Source organism: Neoarius graeffei, chromosome 14 (genome assembly GCF_027579695.1).
Source record: "Neoarius graeffei isolate fNeoGra1 chromosome 14, fNeoGra1.pri, whole genome shotgun sequence".
Lineage (NCBI taxonomy): Eukaryota > Metazoa > Chordata > Actinopteri > Siluriformes > Ariidae > Neoarius > Neoarius graeffei.
The window spans coordinates 63,065,902-63,090,500 of record NC_083582.1 but is presented as its reverse complement, the minus strand read 5'-3'; the positions used below and the strand labels follow the sequence as shown (position 1 = coordinate 63,090,500).

At 41.5% G+C, this 24,599-nt stretch overlaps 1 protein-coding gene across 1 annotated transcript in view; it reads left to right on the top strand.

Annotated features, from left to right (window-relative positions):
- The window catches only part of socs5a (suppressor of cytokine signaling 5a), a 49,165-nt gene extending 44,832 nt beyond the window's left edge, over positions 1-4,333 (top strand). The window contains exon 2 of the mRNA XM_060940209.1: positions 121-4,333. Within this exon, the coding sequence (XP_060796192.1) occupies positions 134-1,708 (1,575 nt within the window). The 5' untranslated portion in view covers positions 121-133 and the 3' untranslated portion in view covers positions 1,709-4,333. The remainder of the gene's footprint in view (positions 1-120) is intronic.
- Positions 4,334-24,599: the final 20,266 nt, after the last annotated feature.

Here is a 24,599-nt window from a genome sequence, read left to right as displayed (position 1 = left end):
TTGCTCAGTTGCTTCATATGCAGTCCTTTAGTTTCTTTGATGACCTATTTGTATAGATGTTTGTGATCATGTCGTTATAAATACTAAAAGTGTTGCTCTTTCTTTGTGTCTTATGTTCAGGTGCCCCCACCTCATGGAGAAGGTAGGCAAGGTGTGGAGCAACCTGAAGAAGGGATGTCAGTCTCTGCTCCACCCAGATGGAAGTTCCCGTGAGGAAACACAACCACAGAGACGCACATTTTGTCCGAGTGTGGACCAGACACAGGGAGGGAGCACACCAGAGCTCGCCGGTCCTTCTAACAGCCTGTCGACTCACCCTGTAGTGTCACAAAGGGTTAATGGCAGTGTGGCACATCGGGGTCATAACTGTGTAGCAGATGTGCCTCAGATACTGGAGATCACAGTTGAGCACGACAGTGAAGATGGGTGCACTCCTTTGGGTGCCCGCAGAGACTCCTATTCACGGCACGCACCTTGGAGTGGCAAGAAGAGGCACTCATGCTCCACCAAAGCACAGAGTTCCATGGAGACAACAGAACGACGGAGTGGCCGCTCCTGCCGAAGACACCTAGCAAATGGCAGCAGGGATGAACCAGAGCCCAGCGTACCACGGTCACTGCGCCAGCAGCTCCATGAAACAATGGGCCTATGCCTCCCTCTGCGTCTGTCATCACGCCGCTCCCACTCACGGGTGCCCAAGCGCAAGATCCAGATCACAGAGCTAATGCTGGAAACATGTCCCTTCCCTCCTGGCTCTGATCTTGCTCGTAAATGGCACCTCATCAAACAGCATACAACCCCTGTTACAGCTATAGCAGTGGACTGCTCCACAGACTCCCCTAATGACGCACGTGCATCTCCAGAGGATGAAGAGGAACGCCTGCGGGAGCGACGAAGGCTCAGTATAGAAGAGGGAGTGGATCCACCACCTGATGCTCAGATACACACTGTCGAGGCTATTACAGCTCCACTGGCTACAGTCTACAAGCTGGGACCTAAACTAGCTCCTGGGATGGGGGAGACCTTGGGTGAGAGCCGGGGAGCCACAGCAGCTGACTGTGACTCTGAAGATGACGACACCACCACTCTTTGTTTGCAGGCTCGCCGTCCAAAGCAGCGCCATAATTCAGCTGAGGGCCTCCTGTGCAGCAAGCAGCCAGGGCCCTGGAAAGTGCACACACAGATTGACTTCATCCACTGCCTAGTGCCAGACCTGATGCAGATCACAGCCCTACCCTGCTACTGGGGCGTCATGGACCGATACGAGGCCGAGGCACTGCTCGATGGCCGGCCTGAAGGCACCTTTCTGTTGCGTGACTCTGCCCAGGAGGACTACCTGTTTTCTGTTAGTTTTCGCCGTTATGGTCGCTCGTTGCATGCACGTATTGAACAGTGGAACCACAACTTCAGCTTTGATGCCCACGACCCCTGTGTGTTCCATGCAGCCACAGTCACGTCACTGCTGGAGCACTACAAGGACCCCAGCGCCTGCATGTTCTTCGAGCCTCTGCTCACCTTGCCCCTTCACCGGACTTTTCCGTTTGGCCTGCAGAGTCTGGCTCGGGCCGTCATCTGCCGTGGGACCACCTACGACGGAATTGCAGCGCTACCATTGCCCCCAGTGTTGCAAGACTACCTCAGGGAGTATCATTATAAGCAGAGGGTGCGGGTGCGCTGGCTGGAGCAAGAGCTGCTGAAGGCCAAGTGAAACGGCGCATTACTCATAAACTTAGGGGTTTCGGTGTGGGAGGGATTACACTGTGTACCAAGCAACAGGGGGTGGGGCTCTCTCTGATGATGAGTAGTCCTTTCAGCACTTTGGATGAAAGTTCTTTTTGTAGGAAAAGGCTTTTGAGGTGAAGGGTCATCAGTGCAGGAGGGGTGCATAGGGGCCTGAACCTGAAACCCATTAATATAGGCTTCCGGGGGGGGAGTTGTTTGTTTATTATTACTCAAAACAAATACATATACAGCTAATGCAGCCTCCAGTAGACACATCAATCTGGACTGAAACAGTGGGGGGCCTTTTACCTTCCCACCCCCACATCCCTCAGCCTCTTATTGCATTGCTTCAGAGAAGAGGAGTTTGCTTCTCAACAATGCACTCGTACACCTCCATCCTCTCGCTGCTTAGCCACATGCTTTTACTCTTCGCTACTTTTATTCTTTGACGTAAATTAACATAATTGTGCAGCCCTTCACCTCTACTTAAAAATCCATTGGAAATAATAAAAGACAACTTTTAAAGTCATGTCCTGGACAGGTTTGGCAAGATGGCACCATGTTTGGAGCTGTGCTCAAGTTATGTTTACTTATAATTCTTTGCATTCATGGTGCTCTGTTGGTGGTCCCAAGGTTACATTGTGTGCTCACGCTGTTTGGAAGAGTTCAGCAGACATTGAAAGGCAGGAAACAGACATTGGATCCATCCTATTCACAGGCGACAAGAGTGGGAAGTAAATATGGACTTGGTTTAGTGCTATCTGTCCAAGACTGCTGTTATCGAAGATTCTGATATTGACAGAAGGTCTCCGTGGCATTCTGCTTCTTTTCACTTCCAGGAAGTGATGTTGACGATGATGCATAATGTGGCTACAGTGTCATTTGTGTTTGTGATGCAAGCGTGCCTGGTTTTCTAAAGACATAGTCACTCTGTGTGAAAGTTCCATTGTTACCAATATGTTTTTGTAATCGTTAATTCCTACCACTAATTGCACAGGAAGTGGTGATAATTGTAATTTTTGTTTTTTCCTTTTTAAATTGTGAAATGGACTGTCAGTGCCGTGGGAGAAGGGGTGTATTAAAGGGCACCTAAACTCAATTGTGCTTCTGTTAGTGGGAGCAGAAGAGGCAATATATAATCCTGTAACACTGGGACCATTGTTGAGCATAAACACATTTATATATTGATAGACATAAATTACACTCAGACTATAAGCTCACCTTATCTGATCCATATTGCACTAGATTTCTACATCTTGGTCTTTTTTTGTCAGTCACATTGCATAGAATTACTTTATAGTGTCAGATTAATACTATGATAGTTCAGTCTCAGAGGTCCAGTTCAGCGCCCAAGTGCAAGTCAGTCAGGCCTATATCGATGCTTTTAATTTAATTAACGTACACACCCATATCCATATTATAGTTTATCTTTTTTCTTTTCCCCCAGAGTCTGAAAATTTTGATTGCTCAGACAGCCTGCCGAAATAAATCCATAGCTGTCAATTATTATTAAACTTTACATGACTAATACACATTCAGTATGAACGTTTCCTGCTAATGTTTGAAATGCAGTTCCAGCATATCAATATTTGTGCTTGCAGCATGTCGCATCACTAAAGAGAATGATGAGGAGTGGATCGACTATCTTGTAAATCCCTTGAGTGTAGATTTGCTTGTTCATTTTGTTCCTATGTGCTGTGAAGGATCAGGTAGAGCTAGCAGTCTGCTATTGCCTGGCTAAGTTCAGACTCATGGCGCTCCTGTCTCTACCTTCTGATGCACAACACTGCCCCCCCTGTCCACCGTGATCAAGACGTCTTCCCATATTGTCCCATACAACGGGAGGTTTCCATTTGCAGAGGACTATCTGTCAAATCCCATGTGTCAGAATTCTTTGGTTTGACAACTGGCAGGGTTGCGAGATTCCCTGACTTGTACTGCCTCAGCTGGAATGGTGGCAGTGGGGCAGACCACAGGCTCACCTGAACAATGGGGTCTTTTGAGAAGGCTGGCTGTCCGTCTCTCTGCATGCCTGTAAAGGTGTGTCAAGTTTGGCCTGGCTCCAAGGGTGCTCTCGATAACTTGCTGTGTGTACATTTATCAGGGCAGTAATTGACGACGGAGTTAGGTGTGGGGTTGTGGAGTGTGATTGGGTGTTGGCACCATGGTGTACCTCCTTTCTCAGCCTCCCTAGTTTTATTAGAGAGATGTACAGGATAAAAGTATATTGATACAGATTTTAAATATTTTTAATATTAGCAATTGTAACGAAATGACTAGCGGTGAGAATTCTCCATTTGAAATGGGGATTGTTCAGTTCACATGTGGGGGGGGAGAAAATGAATAAACTGGTACAATGTCATAAATGTGTATGATTATATCAAGTATCTATTGAAGTGACCAAAGGTTTTGGTTTTGACTGTAGCAGATCCAAATCAGTCTGTTGACTCAAGAAGGGATAGACTTGCTGCATCTTCCTCTCTGAGTAAGTACAGGTTAAACATTTCAAAGATGCAGAGGACCTTATTTTGAGACCCAAAAGGTACTCATGGTCTTTCTGTAGTACAGTGGTGCTTGAAAGTTTGTGAACCCTTTAGAATTTTCTATATTTCTGCATAAATATGACCTAAAACATCATCAGATTTTCACACAAGTCCTAAAAGTAGATAAAGAGAACCAAGTTAAACAAATGAGACAAAAATATTATACTTGGCCCTTTACTTATTGAGGAAAATGATCCGATATTACATATCTGTGAGTGGCAAAAGTATGTGAACCTTTGCTTTCAGTATCTGGTGTGACCCCCTTGTGCAGCAATAACTGCAACTAAACGTTTCCAGTAACTGTTGATCAGTCCTGCACACCGGCTTGGAGGAATTTTAGCCCATTCCTCCGTACAGAACAGCTTCAACTCTGGGATGTTGGTGGGTTTCCTCACATGAACTGCTTGCTTCAGGTCCTTCCACAACATTTCGATTGGATTAAGGTCAGGACTTTGACTTGGCCATTCCAAAACATTAACTTTATTCTTCTTTAACCATTCTTTGGTAGAACGACTTGTGTGCTTAGGGTCATTGTCTTGCTGCATGACCCACCTTCTCTTGAGATTCAGTTCATGGACAGATGTCCTGACATTTTCCTTTAGAATTCACTGGTATAATTCAGAATTCATTGTTCCATCAATGATGGCAAGCCGTCCTGGCCCAGATGCAGCAAAACAGGCCCAAATCATGATACTACCACCACCATGTTTCACAGATGGGATAAGGTTCTTATGCTGGAATGCAGCGTTTTCCTTTCTCCAAACATAACGCTCCTCATTTAAACCAAAAAGTTCTATTTTGGTCTCATCCGTCCACAAAACATTTTTCCAATAGCCTTCTGGCTAGTCCACGTGATCTTTAGCAAACTGCAGACGAGCAGCAATGTTCTTTTTGGAGAGCAGTGGCTTTCTCCTTTCAACCCTGCCATGCACACCATTGCTGTTCAGTGTTCGCCTGATGGTGGACTCATGAACATTAACATTAGCCAATGTGAGAGAGGCCTTCAGTTGCTTAGAAGTTACCCTGGGGTCCTTTGTGACCTCGCCGACTATTACACGCCTTGCTCTTGGAGTGATCTTTGTTGGTCGACCACTCCTGGGGAGGGTAACAATGGTCTTGAATTTTCTCCATTTGTACACAATCTGTCTGACTGTGTATTGGTGGAGTCCAAACTCTTTAGAGATGGTTTTGTAAGCTTTTCCAGCCTGATGAGCATCAACAACGCTTTTTCTGAGGTCCTCAGAAATCTCCTTTGTTCGTGCCATGATGCAGTTCCACAAACCTGTGTTGTAAAGATCAGACTTTGATAGATCCCTGTTCTTTAAATAAAACAGGGTGCCCACTCACACTTGATTGCCATCCCATTGATTGAAAACACCTGACTCTAATTTCACCTTCAAATTAACTGCTAATCCTAAAGGTTCACATACTTTTTGCCACTCACAGATATGTAATATTGGATCATTTTCCTGAATAAATAAATGACCAAGCATAATATTTTTGTCTCATTTGTTTAACTGGGCTCTCTTTATCTACTTTTAGGACTTGTGTGAAAATCTGTGTTTTAGGTCATATTTATGCAGAAATATAGAAAATTCTAAAGGGTTCACAAACTTTCAAGCACCGCTGTATGACATGCAAAAGTGCCTTTCTCTTCTTCAAACTACCGTGTTCACTCTGGAGATATTTATTTCCGATATGTCGACATAGTATCTGAAGTATTGACAATTTGCAACTAACGAGAAGCTTGGTGTCCCACTACGTAGTCGATAAGTATGTGTATGTATGTTTTAGAATTGGATAGCGAGTGTGTAGGTGTGTATTTGTGTTAAAATGGGATAAAGAGACTATATGGATGGTGTATTGAGGGGGAGCTTGCATCCCACCAGGTTCTATGCTAGGCTAAACTTTTTTTCCCTTCACGGTCATCTTGCACGTGCTCACTGCTTAATGGTACAGTGTATATTTTCAGGCTGTCTAGTGTCCAACTCCGTGCCTTCCTGCTTGGAACAAGAGAAGCTGCACAGAGAGGTCTGTATTCTCTTAGACCACCAAGACACTTTGAATGAGGTGAAGAAGACCTGGATGTTGGCGCTGATATTTAGTTTACTTGATTGTGAATTGTATATGAACTGAGGTTGCATTATACAAATTAATAAGAGTTTAGTCTTATGGCCCCAAGCATGCGGGTAAAAGTAACCAGAATGAAAGATAATTCTTTGACTTGCTAACACCATAGTTTCTTGTCCTTAAGAGGAGATATATCAAGCCATTTCATGAGAAACCTTGCACACTTATTATAGGAGAAATTGTTTCCTGTTCAGTGTTCTTTGGCATGTTTCTGTACATATACTATAGGAAGGTTGAGTGTAGTAATGCTTAACCAATGGTCATCAGAGTTGTATTTGAATTATTTACACTGAAAGAAAGACAAGTGCTTTATTGTAAGGCAACGGATCTTGAACATCATGAATACAACTAGTCACTTTAATGCTGTATATGCACATTTAGTTGAGGGGAAGAAGGGGGTTAGCAGTGAAGGTGGGGTGTGTGGCCTGGGTGCCATGATAACAGCACTTGACAATGATTGGAAGTAATGCAGATGACTTTTTTTTTTTTTCTTGCCCAGTGTCACCATCACCAAATCACCACCTTATTGATTTGATTTGCTTTTTAAAAAAAAAAAAAAAGCCCCTCAAAGCATTTGTTCAGTGATCGTTCATGAACTCTCTGGAGTCACAGTTATGTCGCTCTTTCTCACCATCTTTGTCATTTTTTTTAACACTGTTCAAGGATTGTACTGTACAGTGTAATCACTCGCTATCTCGTGTACAGTTAATGAACCCCGCTTCCTGGCTATGTTAAGTTGCTCTGTTGTATTATTTTTGTTTGACTTCAGTTACAGTATGCTGTTTTGGGGGCAGAGAGGGCACCAAGTCTCCCTCACCCTCCAGTAGCTGTCACTCGTGGTGCTCTTGGCTTATGCTTCATTGTCTTAATAATAAATAAAAAAAAGAAGAAAATGAATAAAAGTTATACATATGCCATCAGTTTCTTTCCTATCTTATTTTGGTACCCAGTCTTTCAAAAGGTTTCCTGATATTTCTGTATTGTATACAACATGGTCTGGAACGTTCCAACACCACACACACACCATGAGCTCTATCCTGCACTACGGAAGTGTACAGTTGTGCTCATAAGTTTACATACCCTGGCAGAATTTTTGCTTTCTTGGCCTTTTTTCAGAGAATATGAATGATAACACAACTTTTTTCCCCACTCATGGCTAGTGGTTGGGTGAAGCCATTTATTGATAAACAACTGTGTTTTCTATTTTTAAATCATAATGACCCTGATCAAAAGTTTACATACCCCAGTTCTTAATACCGTGTATTGCCCCCTCTAACATCAATGACAGCCTGAAGTCTTTTGTGGTAGTTGTGGATGAGGCTCTTTATTTTCTCAGATGGTAAAGCTGCCCATCCTTCTTGGCAAAAAGCCTCCAGTTCCTGTAAATTCCTGGGCTGTCTTGCATGAACTGCGCGCTTGAGATCTCCCCAGAGTGGCTCAATGATACTGAGGTCAGGAGACTGAGATGGCCACTCCAGAACCTTCACTTTGTTCTGCTGTAGCCAATGACAGGTCGACTTGGCCTTGTGTTTTGGGTCGTTGTCATGTTGGAACGTCCAAGTACGTCCCATGCGCAGCTTCCGGGCTGATGAGTGCAAATTTGCCTGCAGTATTTGTTGATAACGTGCTGCATTCATCTTTCCTTCAACTTTGACCAAGTTTCCTGTGCCTTTGTAGCTCACACATCCCCAAAACATCAGCGATCCACCTCCGTGCTTTACAGTAGGAATGGTGTTCCTTTCATCATAGGCCTTGTTGACACCTATCCAAATGTAAATGTTTATGGTTGTGGCCAAAAAGTTCAATTTTGGTCTCATCACTCCAAATTACCTTGTTCCAGAAGTTTTGAGGCTTGTCTCTGTGCTGTTTGGCGTATTGTAGGCGAGATACTTTGTGGCATTCGCTTGGTTTTAACAGAGACCCTGATTTTCCATTTGTTAATCACAGTTTGAACACTGCTGACTGGCATTATCAATTCCTTGGATATCTTTTTGTATCCCTTTCCTGTTTTATACAGTTCAACTACCTTTTCCCGTAGATCCATTGACAATTCTTTTGCTTTCCCCATGACTCAGAATCCAGAACCGTCGGTGGCTGGATGAAAGATGCAAGAGTCTGTCTGGATCCCAGAAACTCACTCAGCTTTTATGCGCACACACTGATTACAAGCAAACAGATCACAGGTGAGGATGTTACCTTTAGTAGCCATTCAAACCCATTTGTGTCAACTTCTGTGCATGTTATCAGGCCAAAATCACCAGGGTATGTGAACTTTTGATCAGGGTCATTTGTTTAGTTTCTGTTGTCATTATGATTTAAAAAGAGAAAACACAGTCGTTTGACAATAAATGGTTTCACCCAACCACTAAGCATGAGTGGAAAAGATGTTTTTGTGTTATCATTCATATTCTCTGAAAAATGGTCAAAGAATCGTACAGTGGGGAAAACAAGTATTTGATCCCTTGCTGATTTTGTTGGTTTACTCACTAAGACTTGATCAGTCTGTAATTTTAATGGTAGGTGTATTCTAACATGTGGAGACAGAATATCAAAAAGAAAATCCAGAAAATAACTTTTAAATATCTATATTAATTTATTTGTATTTTATTGAGAAAAAGAAGTATTTGATCCCCTAGTAACCATCAAGAGTTCTTGTTAATACAGACAAGTTAGACTCTCCAAATTACCTTGTCACCTAAATTGAAGACACCTGATATCACTAATGACTTGTATAAAAGCCACCTGGCCACAGAATCAGTCAGTTTGTCAGACTCCAAACTCTCCAACATGGGAAAGACTAAAGAGCTTTCTGTGGATTTAAGGGAGAAGATTGTAGACCTGCACAAGACCGATATGGGCTACAAAACCATTAGCAAGAAGCTGGGCGTTAAGGTGACAACTGTTGGTGCAATTGTGCGCAAGTACAAGACTCACAACATGATCATCAATCAACCTAGGTCTGGGGCTCCAAACAAGATCTCACCTCGTGGGGTTTCCAGGATCATGAGAACGGTGAGAAATAGACCTAATACAACACGGGCAGAGTTAGTGGATGATCTTAAAGCAGCTGGGATCACAGTCACCAAGCAAACAGTTGGTAACACTTTACACCGCAATGGTCTAACATCTTGCAGTGCTCACAAAGTACCCCTGCTTAAGAAAGCACACGTGCAGGCCCGCCTGAACTTTGCCAATGAACATCTGAATGACTTGAAGAGTGACTGAGAGAAGGTGTTATGGTCAGATGAGACCAAAATTGAGCTCTTTGGCATCAATTCAACCCGTCGTGTCTGGAGGGAGAGACATGCTGCTTATGACCAAGAACACCATCCCCACTGTCAAGCATGGAGGTGGTAACATTATGCTTTGGGGGTGTTTTTCTGCACAGGGCTACTTCACCGTATCAATGGGAGGATGGACGGAGCCATGTACCGTAAAATCCTAAGTGAAAACCTCCTTCCCTCTGCCAGTAAGCTTAAAATGGGTCGTGGATGGGTCTTCCAGCAGCATAATGACCCAAAGCATACAGCCAAGGCAATCAAGGAATGGCTGAAGAAGAAACATATCAAGGTCATGGAGTGGCCCAGCCAGTCTCCGGACCTGAATCCTATAGAAAATCTATGGAGAGAGCTGAAGCTCAGAGTTGCCAAGCGACAGCCATGGAATCTTGATGATTTAGAGGTCATTTGCAAAGAAGAGTGGACCAAAATTCCTCCTAATATGTGCAGAAACCTGGTCATCAACTACAAAAAACGTCTGACCTCTGTGCTTGCTAATAAGGGGTTTGCCACAAAGTACTAAGTCCTTTTGGCAAGAGGGTTCAAATAATTATTTTCCTCAATAAAATGCAAATAAATTAATACAAATTCTTTAAAGTCGATTTCTTGATTTTCTTTGTGATATTCTGTCTCAGCATGTTAGATTACACCTACCGGTACCATTAATATTACAGACTGATCAAGTCTTTATTAGTGGCCAAACCAACAAAATCAGCGAGGGATCAAATACTTGTTTTCCCCACTGTATGTAAACTTATGAGCACAACTGTATATGCGATACTCTAAGCAAGGATTTCAACATATTTCCCTCTACTGAGAAATGAAAAAAAATTGTTTTGTTTTTTTTTCAAAACTCACTCATGGAAGTCAAAAGGCAATTGTCGAATTCGGCCAATAAACAACTAAAATCTGTGACTATACAGGGGGCTGCAAAAGTAGGTATACGATAATGAAAACCAAACTGTTATTTTATTGACTGATTATACAAACGTCAATAATAAACATATTAATCCCTCAAATGTTTAAACTGTTTGCCCCCGGCATTCACACACTCCACTAGTTGAATGTAGATACCCATGCACACTCTGGCACAAAGGTCTTTATCAGCATCGATTTCCTGGCAAGCCTCCCGTCTGAACTGAACCACGGCATCAACGGAATGTGGCTTGCGTGCGAAAACCCTATCTTTTAATGAATTCTAGTATTAAATGAAACCTAGTGCTGCTATTATAATACTGGAATAATCCTTACTGTATACCTACTTTTGCAGCCCCCTGTGTAACATTATCAGTGTAGCAGAACTAAAGGAGACAGACATGATGTCTGAGTCATACAGTAAAAAGTAAATCTGTTTTCTTAAGTTTTGCACAAGGTATTGTGGTATCCATGCATCACCAGCCATCACTGATCTATGTTCATTTTCATTTGTGTGGACTGTAACGGTTTCTTTTTGGAAAATTATATGCATGGATTTCCTCCTGCTCCTTCAATTTCTTCCCACCTTCCAAAACATGTTGGTAGGTGGGCCCTAGGGGTGCGTGTGTGCGCATGTATGTGCCCACACACCTCATGCCTAGTATTCTCAGGACAGGTTCTGGATCCACTGTGACCCTGGCCAGGATGAAGTGGTTACTGAAGATGAATGATTATAAACACACGTGATTGAAGAATCCATAAGTGTTCTTACTAAAATGTCTTGTATAAATAATTTATGATGGGAACTGCCATTTATTTATAAAGGAATTACTGGATTTGGGGTTGGTTTGTTTTTTTCAGTACAGGGAAATGTCAAAATTACCGTCTGTGGTCACCATGCATACTACAGATGTAGATTGAGATTAAGTTGGTCACTGAAATAGCCATTATTATGTGGCCTGATCTCCTAATGAGGAGGAAGAGGGCAGACAAGAGTCTAGACTGAAGCCTCCAGCAGCCAGAGCCTGGGGAGTAGGTGTCGGCCTGTGCCCAGATTGGCTTGGGTCCCCCCATTTTACTGTGTGCTTCTTTGAAGTCAGGTATAAATAGAAAGTGGGTTATGGGTTTCAAGTGATCTGCTGGAGGCCTCTGAATAATTGAAGCATAGCATTGACAGAGAATGATAAAATGGAGGTGCACAAGTTGGAGGGTCTGTACAAATTTGTAACCGTATATATGATCAAATACATGGAGATGGAACTTTGGTATTGACTTTTCAGGTTATATATTTTGTCATAACCCATGCCAGAATTGATTAATACAGTTGATATGTCGACTATATATGTATATTCCCCCTGGTTATTCATACAATCTACTGCATTTCGGTCTTGCACAACACAGTTAAGACCACTCTCAGGACTACTCTGTCCTCCTCCAACTGACCGTGTCCTGGCTTCTACAGGCAGGAAGTGTGTATCTGGAGCAGCAGGGGCTCCGTACAGCCGAGCTTAGGGTGGAGCATCCCTGAAGACACTGTTCCAGGCTATATATACCCAGGAATCTGTGCTGTGGAAATAACCACTGATTTCTCTCTTTCATTCACTCTGATTTGTTCTCAGTATGTCTTTGTCTATTTTTTCCTCTATTTCTGTTTCATATTCTCTCTGAGAGCCAGAATGTGACGGTTAAATTACACTCAATAATGAAAGTGCAGACCTAAAATGTACTACAAAAAGTAACAGGGTACCATAACTAACCCTAAAATGATGAACGAATGTCAAGGCATACTTTACTCATGTTCTACAGGTCAATTTAATGCTATTTATTTTCTATAGGGAATGAAACAGTAACATAATATTCATCTGTATTAAAGCTGATAAATGTAAAAGTAATGGTCTCTCATCTAACTTGTCAATCTGTATCAAAGGAATAAAGACAGTTCTATTTCAAGGCTGAGGAAGTGGTTATTTATCTACTGTCCTGCTATGATTTACTTTCACGTAAGATACTGCATGGTAGGAACTATGAGGAGTGCAGAGAAAGATAATTGGTCACACTTCGCAATTTATTTCCTCCAAAAATAGAGCTGGAAGTGAATTACCCCCCTCCCCCCCACCCCCAAAAAAGTGTGACTTTATAAACTCCATTAATTTATATTAATTCTAATGTTTTCATCCCAGCTATACACTCTTGGACAACAATGTTAAATCTGGAAGCATGAAGAGGTTTTTTTTTTTTTCTTATAGGAGTAAAATATTTTCTAAAATTTTACATGTTGTGTGTGTGTTATCTGACACAAAACAAAAAGGTTCTTGTGTTTTCTGCAACCAAAGACACCTTTAAGTGATTAAAAAATGCACAGGCCTTATGATTGTAGTACAGACTGATCATACTGAACGAATATATACAGTGGTGCTTGAAAGTTTGTGAACCATTTAGAATTTTCTATATTTCTGCATAAATATGACATAAAACCTCATCAGATTTTCACACAAGTCCTAAAAGTAGATAAAGAGAACCCAGTTAAACAAATGAGACAAAATATTATACTTGTTCATTTATTTACTGAGGAAAATGATCCAATATTACATATCTGTGAGTGGCAAAAGTATGTGAACCTTTGCTTTCAGTATCTGGTGTGACCCCCTTGTGCAGCAATAACTGCAACTAAACGTTTCCAGTAACTGTTGATCAGTCCTGCACACCGGCTTGGAGGAATTTTAGCCCATTCCTCCGTACAGAACAGCTTCAACTCTGGGATGTTGGTGGGTTTCCTCACATGAACTGCTCGCTTCAGGTCCTTCCACAACATTTTGATTGGATTAAGGTCAGGACTTTGACTTGGCCATTCCAAAACATAAACTTTATTCTTCTTTAACCATTCTTTGGTAGAACGACTTGTGTGCTTAGGGTCGTTGTCTTGCTGCATGACCCACCTTCTCTTGAGATTCAGTTCATGGACAGATGTCCTGACATTTTCCTTTAGAATTCGCTGGTATCATTCAGAATTCATTGTTCCATCAATGATGGCAAGCTGTTCTGGCCCAGATGCAGCAAAACAGGCCCAAACCATGACACTACCACCACCATGTTTCACAGATAGGATAAGGTTCTTATGCTGGAATGCAGTGTTTTCCTTCCTCCAAACATAATGCTTCTCATTTAAACCAAAATTTCCATGTTGGTCTCATCTGTCCACAAAACATCTTTCCAATAGCCTTCTGACTTGTCCACATGACCTTTAGCAAACTGCAGACGAGCAGCAATGTTCTTTTTGGAGAGCAGTGGCTTTCTCCTTTCAACCCTGCCATGCACACCATTGTTGTTCAGTGTTCTTCTGATGGTGGACTCATGAACATTAGCATTAGCCAATGGGAGAAAGGCCTTCAGTTGCTTAGAAGTTACCCTGGGGTCCTTTGTGACCTCACTGACTATTACATGCCTTGCTCTTGGAGTGATCTTTGCTGGTCGACCACTTCTGGGGAGGGTAACAATGGTCTTGAATTTCCTCCATTTGTACACAATCTGTCTGACTGTGGATTGGTGGAGTCCAAACTCTTTAGAGATGGTTTTGTAAGCTTTTCCAGCCTAATGAGCATCAACAACGCTTTTTCTGAGGTCCTCAGAAATCTGCTTTGTTCGTGCCATGATGCACTTCCACAAACATGTGTTGTGAAGATCAGACTTTGATAGATCCCTGTTCTTTAAATAAAACAGGGTGCCCACTCACACCTGATTGTCATCCCATTGATTGAAAACACCTGACTCTAATTTCACCTTCAAATTAACGGCTAATCCTAGAGGTTCACATACTTTTGCCAGTCACAGATATGTAATATTGGATCATTTTCCTCAATAAATAAATGAGCAAGTATAATATTTTTGTCTCATTTGTTTAACTGGGTTCTCTTTATCTACTTTTAGGACTTGTGTGAAAATCTGATGATGTTTTAGGTCATATTTATGCAGAAATATAGAAAATTCTAAAGGGTTCACAAACTTTCAAGCACCACTGTACAGTCAGGTATATAAATATGTGACATTGGCAAAGCTATTTTAACTGTCAACAACAGTATATCGGAGTTGAAATTAAACGAGACGGTCAATAACGGCGTAGCTCACTCTGGCCCCGTCTAGTCCAGAAGGAACGTTCTAAAGTGGGCCACCTTGCACAATAAATGTTGCAAGCTATATACAGAAGCTATATACACCCTAGGAATAGCTGTCTATTTGCCAGAAAGAATGCAAAATGGTGAGGAATTGACCAAGAAGAAGCGATTTTTGTTGAACTCCTTATTAAGGCTTAATTAGTCCATGACTTCATTAATATTTGTAATTAAGCAAATCTGGGTAGAAGTTATATGCACCCTAGGTGCTCCTACCTTCATGCCAGAAAGAATCAAAATCGGTGAAGAACTGAGGGAGAAGAAGTGATGTGTGTGGAAACTGCTCATTAGGGCTCTATTAATCCATATCTTCATTATTAACTGCAATTATGCAAATTTAGGTAGAAGCCATATGCACCCCAGGCAGACCTGCTTTACTGCCAAAAAGAATAAAAATTGGTGAAGGATTGAGAGAGAACAAGCGATTTTCATGAAATGTGGACAACGGACAACACATGATGGTGTAAGCTCATTGCCTGTTGGCTGAATGAGCTAATAATGAGTATTTTCAAACTGAGATTTAATTTGAGGCTATCCACATCCAGATCTGATGAACAGTGCAGGAATTACAGCACTTTTCTTAAGTGGGTCCCCAAAAGTAATTAGACAAGCTAAAAATGATCAACTAAATTGCCATTTTTAACATTTGGTTGCAAATCCTTTGCAGTCAATGACTGCCTGAAGTCTGGAACCCACAGACATCACTAGACATTGAGTTTCTTCCCTGGTGACATGGCCGTAACTACCATTGAGGACACCGAGGTCATGTCCTCGGTATTTTTTTCAGAAATTTCAAATTGGACTACGCTGAATTCGAGCAGTGATCAATGTAAAACGCAGAGTCCGCATCCACATGTCATCTGTATTTCCCCCCAATAAAATTCACATTTGTCTGTCATCTGAAATCTCTCAGCCTCTATCTCTATCATTGCCGTGTCTAACGCAGCGTCACGCGACGTAGCCTATACTAGTGTTGGCCGGGGAAGTTGGGTTTTGGATAAAACAGGCAGGGTGTAGTCTACGCTCTATCACATATGCCTACCTAACCTAACGTAGGCTAATAGTCACATAGCATTATAGGGCTTTACCCGAGTGCAAAATGAAAAAGTTGCAACAAACTAAATTAAGGTTTGGACAGCCAACAGAAGAGAAAGAGAAGGAGGGAAGGTGAGAAAATATTGTCAGTGCAGTGGCAGACCATTCAGCGGTGTCATGCCAACTTTCCAAGGGGAAACGTTTCATTGTTATTGCCTATTACAGTTTAGTTAGCATTTCGAGAAATATTCAAAACTACGTTGTCACAGGCAGCCCTGTGCAGGGCTGACTAAACGGGCTTGTTCGAGTAACTCTCTCTTTCTCTCATAACTCTCTCTCACTCACTCACTCACTCACTCACTCACACACACACACACACACACACACACAAATAATACACTCTCACACACTCTCTCTAATACATAGTCTTCACACAGAACTAATAGCTCTACATTCTAATGTAATTTAAGATAATGAAATGTAAATAATGCCAATACTTCAGGTAGCTGAGCAATACACTCAGTTCAGTTCAGTTTTGACTTTTATGTCAGACAAAACTCCACAGTTATGATGGCACAGTTTTAGAATTGTTAAAGTAAATATGTTGTGAGCCAAACTTACATTACAGGCAAAGGTGAGAACACTCTGTTTCAGAGAATGCATGCAAATGGATCTCAATTCAAGACAGCCAGATAGACTGATGCCTTTACATTACTGCTCAGAATGTCTCTACACATACAGACACCCACAAATAACACACAAACTCAATCTCTCTCTCTCACACACACACACACACACACTCACACTATTATTATAAGGTGTAATACTAAAGCTTACAATTCAGCAGTTCACACCCTTTCTGTCATGTGTATGCTGCAATGTAAATAATGCCAATACTTTAGGTAACTGGTACTTTAGGTATGTATACTCAGTTCAAGAGTTCACTACTTTTTTACTTTTATGTCAGATAAAACACCACAGTTATGGTGCCACAGTTTTAGAATTGTTAAAATAAATGTGTCCTCCACCAAATCTATCCTTATTTAGAGTAGAGTGGGGTAATACGCCCCCGGCCTGTTTTACCCAAAATAACCACCAGATGGCGCAAAGTTACATTTCTATTGTTGCTATGGACTGGCTTGACAACGGGGATATACAAATATCCACTGTGAATCGCATATCAGCAACGCAGCGGAGAGAAATCAAATTTCATGGTAAGTGATATAATTTTCAGATATCAGTAAAACTGTATTTAGATAGCTGCTATTTCGTCAGATATCACAGCTGTGTATGTGGTATGAGCAGACAAGTCAGTACGTTAAAAAAAATACATTAGGTATAAAAAGTTGAATCACATTTTGAAAGTAAGACCCTTTTTTGTAAAAGTGTAGTCTGTGGGGTAAAACGTCCCCTTAATGGCGGGGTAAATGGCCCCCAGGGGGCATCGTTTCCTTTTATCATGATTACTGTATTTCATACATTTCTGAATAGCAGATACATAGTTTTTAATAACATCTCGCTTACCTGGTTGAGTAAAGCAAGTAATTTGAACTTAATATTAAAAATAATTGAAATTAAAAAAAAATTGAAATTAAAATGCGAAATATAATAAAATAATGCATCTATTCATTAATTCAGGGATATTTTCTTGTTTCTTTCACATTATAGGCTTAAGTAAACACTTTTGCTATCCAAACAGCTTTTTTTGAGTGAGGGGGCCTATTGCTCCACCTCAGGGGGCCTTTTACCCCACTGGGGGGGTAAAAGGCCCCCTTGGCACAATGTTTGTTTTTGTTAAAAAAAAAATTAAGTATTAACTTTAAGCAGACTTTAGGTGGCATTATTGTTCATTTCACTGTTGTCAAAAACTACGATTAAAACTAAACACATGGTTCATTTCAACTTGGAGAAAAACTGAATTTTCCTTAAGGGGGGCTATTTCCCCCACTCTACTCTATTTATTTATTGATTTAAGTTGTGCCGGGGGGCTTCGGTGCTGTCAGCCATGTTTGACCTCGGTATTTGAAAAATCCTGTCTACGGCCCTGCCTGGTGATGCTCTGCCAGGCTTTTGCTGCAACTGGTTTCAGTTCCTGCTTGTTCTTTGGGCATTTTGTAGTCAGTTTTATGTTCAGGAAGTGAAATGCATGCTCAATAGACTAAGATCTGGTGGTTGACTTGGCCATTGTAGAACATTTCACTTGTCTTAAACATGTCTTGTGTTGCTTTCAAAGTATTCTTCGGGTCATTGTCCACCTGCACTGTGAAACGCTGTCCAGTGCGTTTTGAAGCATTTGGTTGAATCTGAGCAGATATTATAGCACTATGCACTTCCGACATCATGTCAGCAGTCACATCATCAATAAATACAAAGGAACCTACTTCAATGGCAGCCATACATGGCTAAACTTTAAAGCTAGACGGCCTTTTGATTTCATAAAATCGGTGACATTTAGTTCCTTCTGAAATTTGGTCATTGTGATATATGTTTATTTCTGTAATATCTCACAAAATATCAGGACATTCTGTGGCTGGGAAGTTATTTAATTCGAGGGGATTCCCGAGCAAATAATGTGCATGAAATCGCTCACTTCGCACAGTCAAGCAGACAGAGGAAGTCCGTGTGCGCATGCGCAGGTTTACCTTCTTTTTTTCCTTCTTCTTTTGGGTTTTACAGCAGCTGGCATCCACAATGTTGCATTACTGTCATCTACAGGTTTACCTTGACCGTGCACTGACAGTTCTATCATTCTGTCACTAAACGAACAGCTGATCACACCGAGGTGCTCGCTGACTGCTGATATTTATTAGTTTGGTCCTGCGTTTCCTTTCCTTCGCAACATGTCTTTTTTCTCGCTTTCCGTTACTGTAGTTGGTCTTTCACATTTCATTCATACACTCGTCCTCCATTTGTCTCTCCTGTTTCAAATTTGTATCCCACAATGCCTTGCGCGAACAGGGAAAGCACACCATATGATGCATGACGTAGTATCTTGCATTGGGTCATGCTGAAGCAGGAAAAAATAGTGGAGAATTTAGGGCCATGTGGCCCGAAATTCATTAATTGTTCTTTTTTTTTAATTAATAAAATTGGAAGTCTGTGATATGAATTCAGTAGCTTTCAGTCCACTAAACAAAAATAACTGGGTGTCAGGGAAAACTCTTTTTATGACCTGCAGTTGAAAAATCTGAAAGGCAGTCTACCTTTAAGATGAGGCGGTACGCTTTAGATCATGAGCTTTTCCTTACCTTCTCTTCTATCATTCTTGTTGAGCTTTGTTTCATCTGCTCATAGAATGTTGTTGCAAAACTGTCCCGCATTTTTGGCAAAGTGGATTTACTGTTTTTGAGGTTCACCAGTGGTTTGCATCTTGTGGCAAACTCTCTGTGTTTACTCTGGTGAATTCTTTTTCTGATTGTTGACTTTGATACAAATATGTCTACCTCCTAGAGCGTGATCTTGATCTGGCCAACTGTTATGAAGCCTTTTGGTGTTCCTAAGCTCACCAGTTTCATTATTTCTTTTTAGAAATGTATCAAATAGCTCATTTGGCTGCACCCAGTGATTATGCTATCTCCTTGTTTGGGTTTGTTTGTTTTCAGCTGAATGATTGCTTGCTTCAGTGATGGCTCTTTTTTATTATTATTATTTATTATTATTGAGAGTTAACAGCAACAGATTCCAAAGGCATGTGCCACACTTGAAATCAACTCTAGATCTATTATCTGGTCACGGAACAGCTGAGCAGCCAATTATCCAATTGCTTGTGGTTCATTAAAGGGGGGGCCTGCACATATTCATTATTTAATTACTCCAATATACTGTGGTACAGTTAACAATAAATGTGTTGATGTCCAAATATTTATGGACCTGACTCCATATCTGAAGCCTTTAGAAGTTTTTATTCCCAAATTGTAGTTAGTCACACTGACACTAATTGGACTTGTTTTTGAGCTAAATTATTGACATTTCGATTAAACCTTTTTTATTCAACTGGCTAGTCAAGAACATATTGTGCACCAGTATACAGTAGTATAACCACCATTACCAATATAACAGCGCTAAAACATGGGGAAGCCATAGCCTAAAGGTTAGAGAAGCAGCTTTTGGACCAAAAAGTTACCAGTTTGATTCCCTGAACCAGCAGGAATGGCTGAAGTGCCCTTGAGCAAGGGACCGACAGTGGTGCTTGAAAGTTTGTGAACCCTTTAGAATTTTCTATATTTCTGCATAAATATGACCTAAAACATCAGATTTTCACACAAGTCCTAAAAGTAGATAAAGAGAACCCAGTTAAACAAATGAGACAAAAATATTATACTTGGTCATTTATTTATTGAGGAAAATGATCCAATATTACATATCTGTGAGTGGCAAAAGTATGTGAACCTTTGCTTTCAGTATCTGGTGTGACCCCCTTGTGCAGCAATAACTGCAACTAAACGTTTCCGGTAACTGTTGATCAGTCTGGCTTGGAGGAATTTTAGCCCGTTCCTCCGTACAGAACAGCTTCAACTCTGGGATGTTGGTGGGTTTCCTCACATGAACTGCTCGCTTCAGGTCCTTCCACAACATTTGGATTGGATTAAGGTCAGGACTTTGACTTGGCCATTCCAAAACATTAACTTTATTCTTCTTTAACCATTCTTTGGTAGAACAACTTGTGTGCTTAGGGTCATTGTCTTGTTGCATGACCCACCTTCTCTTGAGATTCAGTTCATGGACAAATGTCCTGACATTTTCCTTTAGAATTCACTGGTATAATTCATTGTTCCATCAACAATGACAAGCCGTCCTGGCCCAGATGCAGCAAAACAGGCCCAAACCATGATACTACCACCACCATGTGTACCACCATGATACTACCACCGCCATTTGTACACAATCTGCCTGACTGTGGATTGGTGGAGTCCAAACTCTTCAGAGATGGTTTTGTAACCTTTTCCAGCCTGATGAGCATCAACAACACTTTTTCTGAGGTCCTCAGAAATCTCCTTTGTTCATGCCATGATACACTTCCACAAACATGTGTTGTGAAGATCAGACTTTGATAGATCCCTGTTCTTTAAATAAAACAGGGTGCCCACTTACACTTGATTTTCATCCCGTTGATTGAAAACACCTGACTCTAATTTCACCTTCAAATTACCTGCTAATCCCAGAGGTTCACATACTTTTGACACTCCCAGATATGTAATATTGGATCATTTTCCTCAATAAATAAATGACCAAGTATAATATTTTTGTCTCATTTGTTTAACTGGGTTCATTTTATCTCCTTTTAGGACTTGTGTGAAAATCTGATGATGTTTTAGGTCATATTTATGCAAAAATGTAGAAAATTCTAAAGGGTTTGCAAACTTTCAAGCACCACTGTACGTCGCTCTGCATAAGAGCATCTGCTAAATGCCTGCAATGTAATAATACCATCATGTAATCTCCGGCTATCCATTGCACACCCCTATGTGGATAACACTTTGGGAACTATGACAGCAATACTCCTAATTATTATTATTCTGTCCATAATTGCAGGGTTGAACTTTAACACTCCACACTGCCCCCTTGTGGTGCGCCTTGTAGAGCTTCCGAATACTAAGCATCTTGAGTCCTTCTTTTCGTCCTTGGTACTTGCTGACTCAACACATTCTGACATTCATTTTCAGCCCTAAAACTCATCTCATCTCATTATCTCTAGCCGCTTTATCCTTCTACAGGGTCGCAGGCAAGCTGGAGCCTATCCCAGCTGACTACGGGCGAAAGGCGGGGTACACCCTGGACAAGTCGCCAGGTCATCACAGGGCTGACACATAGACACCATTCACACTCACATTCACACCTACGGTCAATTTAGAGTCACCAGTTAACCTAACCTGCATGTCTTTGGACTGTGGGGGAAACCGGAGCACCTGGAGGAAACCCACGTGGACACGGGGAGAACATGCAAACTCCGCACAGAAAGGCCCTCGCCGGCCACGGGGCTCGAACCCGGACCTTCTTGCTGTGAGGCGACAGCGCTAACCATTACACTTATGAGATCAATAAACTTATGAGATCACAGGGATGGCAGGTCAAGCATTCTAAATAACTTGCTCCAACAGTTGCATTCTGCACCCTAACACCCTTCCCCCCAAGGATACTATGGTATGCTTTCAATGTGTCGCTCTCTCTCCTTGTCTTTCGTGGAAACTGGGAGGGACAGAATCAGGTTGCATGCTGACCTCTCTTCACCATGTCTGCCTGAGTGTTTGTGATACCCCAACATTTCTTAGAGACAGGAATGTTTGTTGTGAAGTAGCAGACAACATCACGCAGTAAACACATCCATCAGAACCTCTGGCCATTCCAGACTCCAGACCAGTGAAAGAGGAAAACAGAATTTCATCTCCTGACTGATTAACTAGACTAATCTGTTCAGTCCGCAAGTCCAGAAGTATCTGAGGCAGGTAAACAGGGGTGTACAGTACTAGTGACAAAAGGGGACTTCATGAGGACTGCTTTACAATTTATTTAGCCTCTTCCTAGAAGTGTCTATAAACTTCAAACAGAAAAGGATTTCCTGGAACACATCCATTATTGCTACTGTCTGCGCATTGACAGGGGATGATCATGTCAGTCATGATCAGGCTATTTGAGCTAAGGCATTAATGGTTTGATGCCAGGGCTTGTCAAAAGAGATTTCACCAGTTGACATGCTCGAGTGGTCAAGCTGAGCTACTCCAGAACATTCTTACACTTCAGTTCTAATATTCTGCTGAGTAGTGAACTTAAAAAAAAAAAAAAACCTCACTATTTGAATATGTTCTGGGCTATGTTCACTACAAACACATATCAACTACCACTCATAATTTACAAATGCTTATTTTTAAAAAGTTGTTTTCACATAAAACAAGGTAAAGCTCCTTCATGAAGCTGGTGGAGATGATGTCAGATATGAAAGAGTTTTGATTTTACACTTTTCTTGGTCACAGCATAATTCCATATGTGTTATTTCACAGCGTTACTGTCTTATCTGTGTTATTCTAAAATAATTACTGACAATATAATTACGGGCGGCACGGTGGTGTAGTGGTTAGCGCTGTCGCCTCACAGCAAGAAGGTCCGGGTTCGAGCCCCATGGCCGGCAAGGGCCTTTCTGTGCGGAGTTTGCATGTTCTCCCCGTGTCCACGTGGGTTTCCTCCGGGTGCTCCGGTTTCCACCACAGTCCAAAGACATGCAGGTTAGGTTAACTGGTGACTCTAAATTGACCGTAGGTGTGAATGGTTGTCTGTGTCTATGTGTCAGTTCTGTGATGACCTGGCGACTTGTCCAGGGTGTACCCCGCCTTTCGCCCGTAGTCAGCTGGGATAGGCTCCAGCTTGCCTGCGACCCTGTAGAACAGGATAAAGCGGCTAGAGATAATGAGATGAGATGAGATAATATAATTACAATACCAGGCAAAAGTTTGTATAATACTGAAGACATCAAAAGTATGAAATAACACATGGAACATATATGGAATTGTGTTAACCAAAAGCATGTTAAAAAACAAAATATGTTCCATATTTTAGATTCTTCAAAGTAGCCACCATTTACCTTGATGATGCTTTGCACGCTATTGCCATTATCTTAACCAGCTTCATGAGGGAGTCACCTGGAATGCTTTTCAATTAGCAGGTGCCTCGTCAAAAGTTAATTAGTCCAATTTTTTGCCTTCTTAATGCGTTTGAGATCAAACGGTAAATAGTAAATAATAAAATTACAGTAAATAGCCCTATTCCACAACTGAAGTAATCCATATTATGTCAAGAGCCGCTCAACTAAGTAAAGAAAAACGACATCCATCATTACTTTAAAACATGAAGTGACTTTTAATGAATAATAATAATAAAGAAAAAAAACATTGAATTAGAAGGCGTGTTCAAACTTTTGACCGATACTGTAAGTTACTAAATATTAAATCGATGAATACACTTAGGAGTTTCTTATTGATATATATAAACCAGTCAAAAATTTGGACACACCTTCTAATTCAATGCTTTTTTTTAGCAGATGCTCTTATGCAGAGCAACATATATCAGGACTGTAGCTGGGGAGCAGCTGGGGGCTTGGTCCCTTGTTCAAGGGCACTTCAGCCATTCCTGCTGGTCCAGGGAATCAAACCGGTAATATTTTGGTCCAAAAGCTGCTTCTCTAACCTTTAGGCCATGGCTTCCCCATGTTTTAGCGCTGTTATATTGGAAATGGTGGTTATACTACTGTATACTGGTGCACAATGTTATTGACTAGCCAGTTGAATAAAAAGGGTTTAATCGAAATGTCAATATATATATACTAAAAATAGTACAGTAGTAGAAAATAGAAGAATGAACGGGTAACACTTGTGTACTCGCTATAACACAAGGCTTATTGAAAAAGAAATCTGATAGTCCATCAGTGTGCTGTTCATGGAAATCTGTGGTGTGAGTTTACAAGCCGTCTGTGAAGCTCCACGTGTCTTTAAAGCAGATTACTCTGAGCAGTCTGGCTAAAAGACCAATTAAGCAAAAAGGCTCTTGGTTATGATGCTTGGAGATTTGTTTTAAAGCATGTTAAGACACATTAGCAGACATTTGAGGGTGAGTCTTTGGCTGTTCTCATTTCATATGTGATGATGTTTGAGAGGGGCGGCACGGTGGTGTAGTGGTTAGCGCTGTCGTCTCACAGCAAGAAGGTCCGGGTTCGAGCCCCGTGGCCGGCGAGGGCCTTTCTGTGCGGAGTTTGCATGTTCTCCCCGTGGGTTTGCTCCGGTTTCCCCCACAGTCCAAAGACATGCAGGTTAGGTTAACTGGTG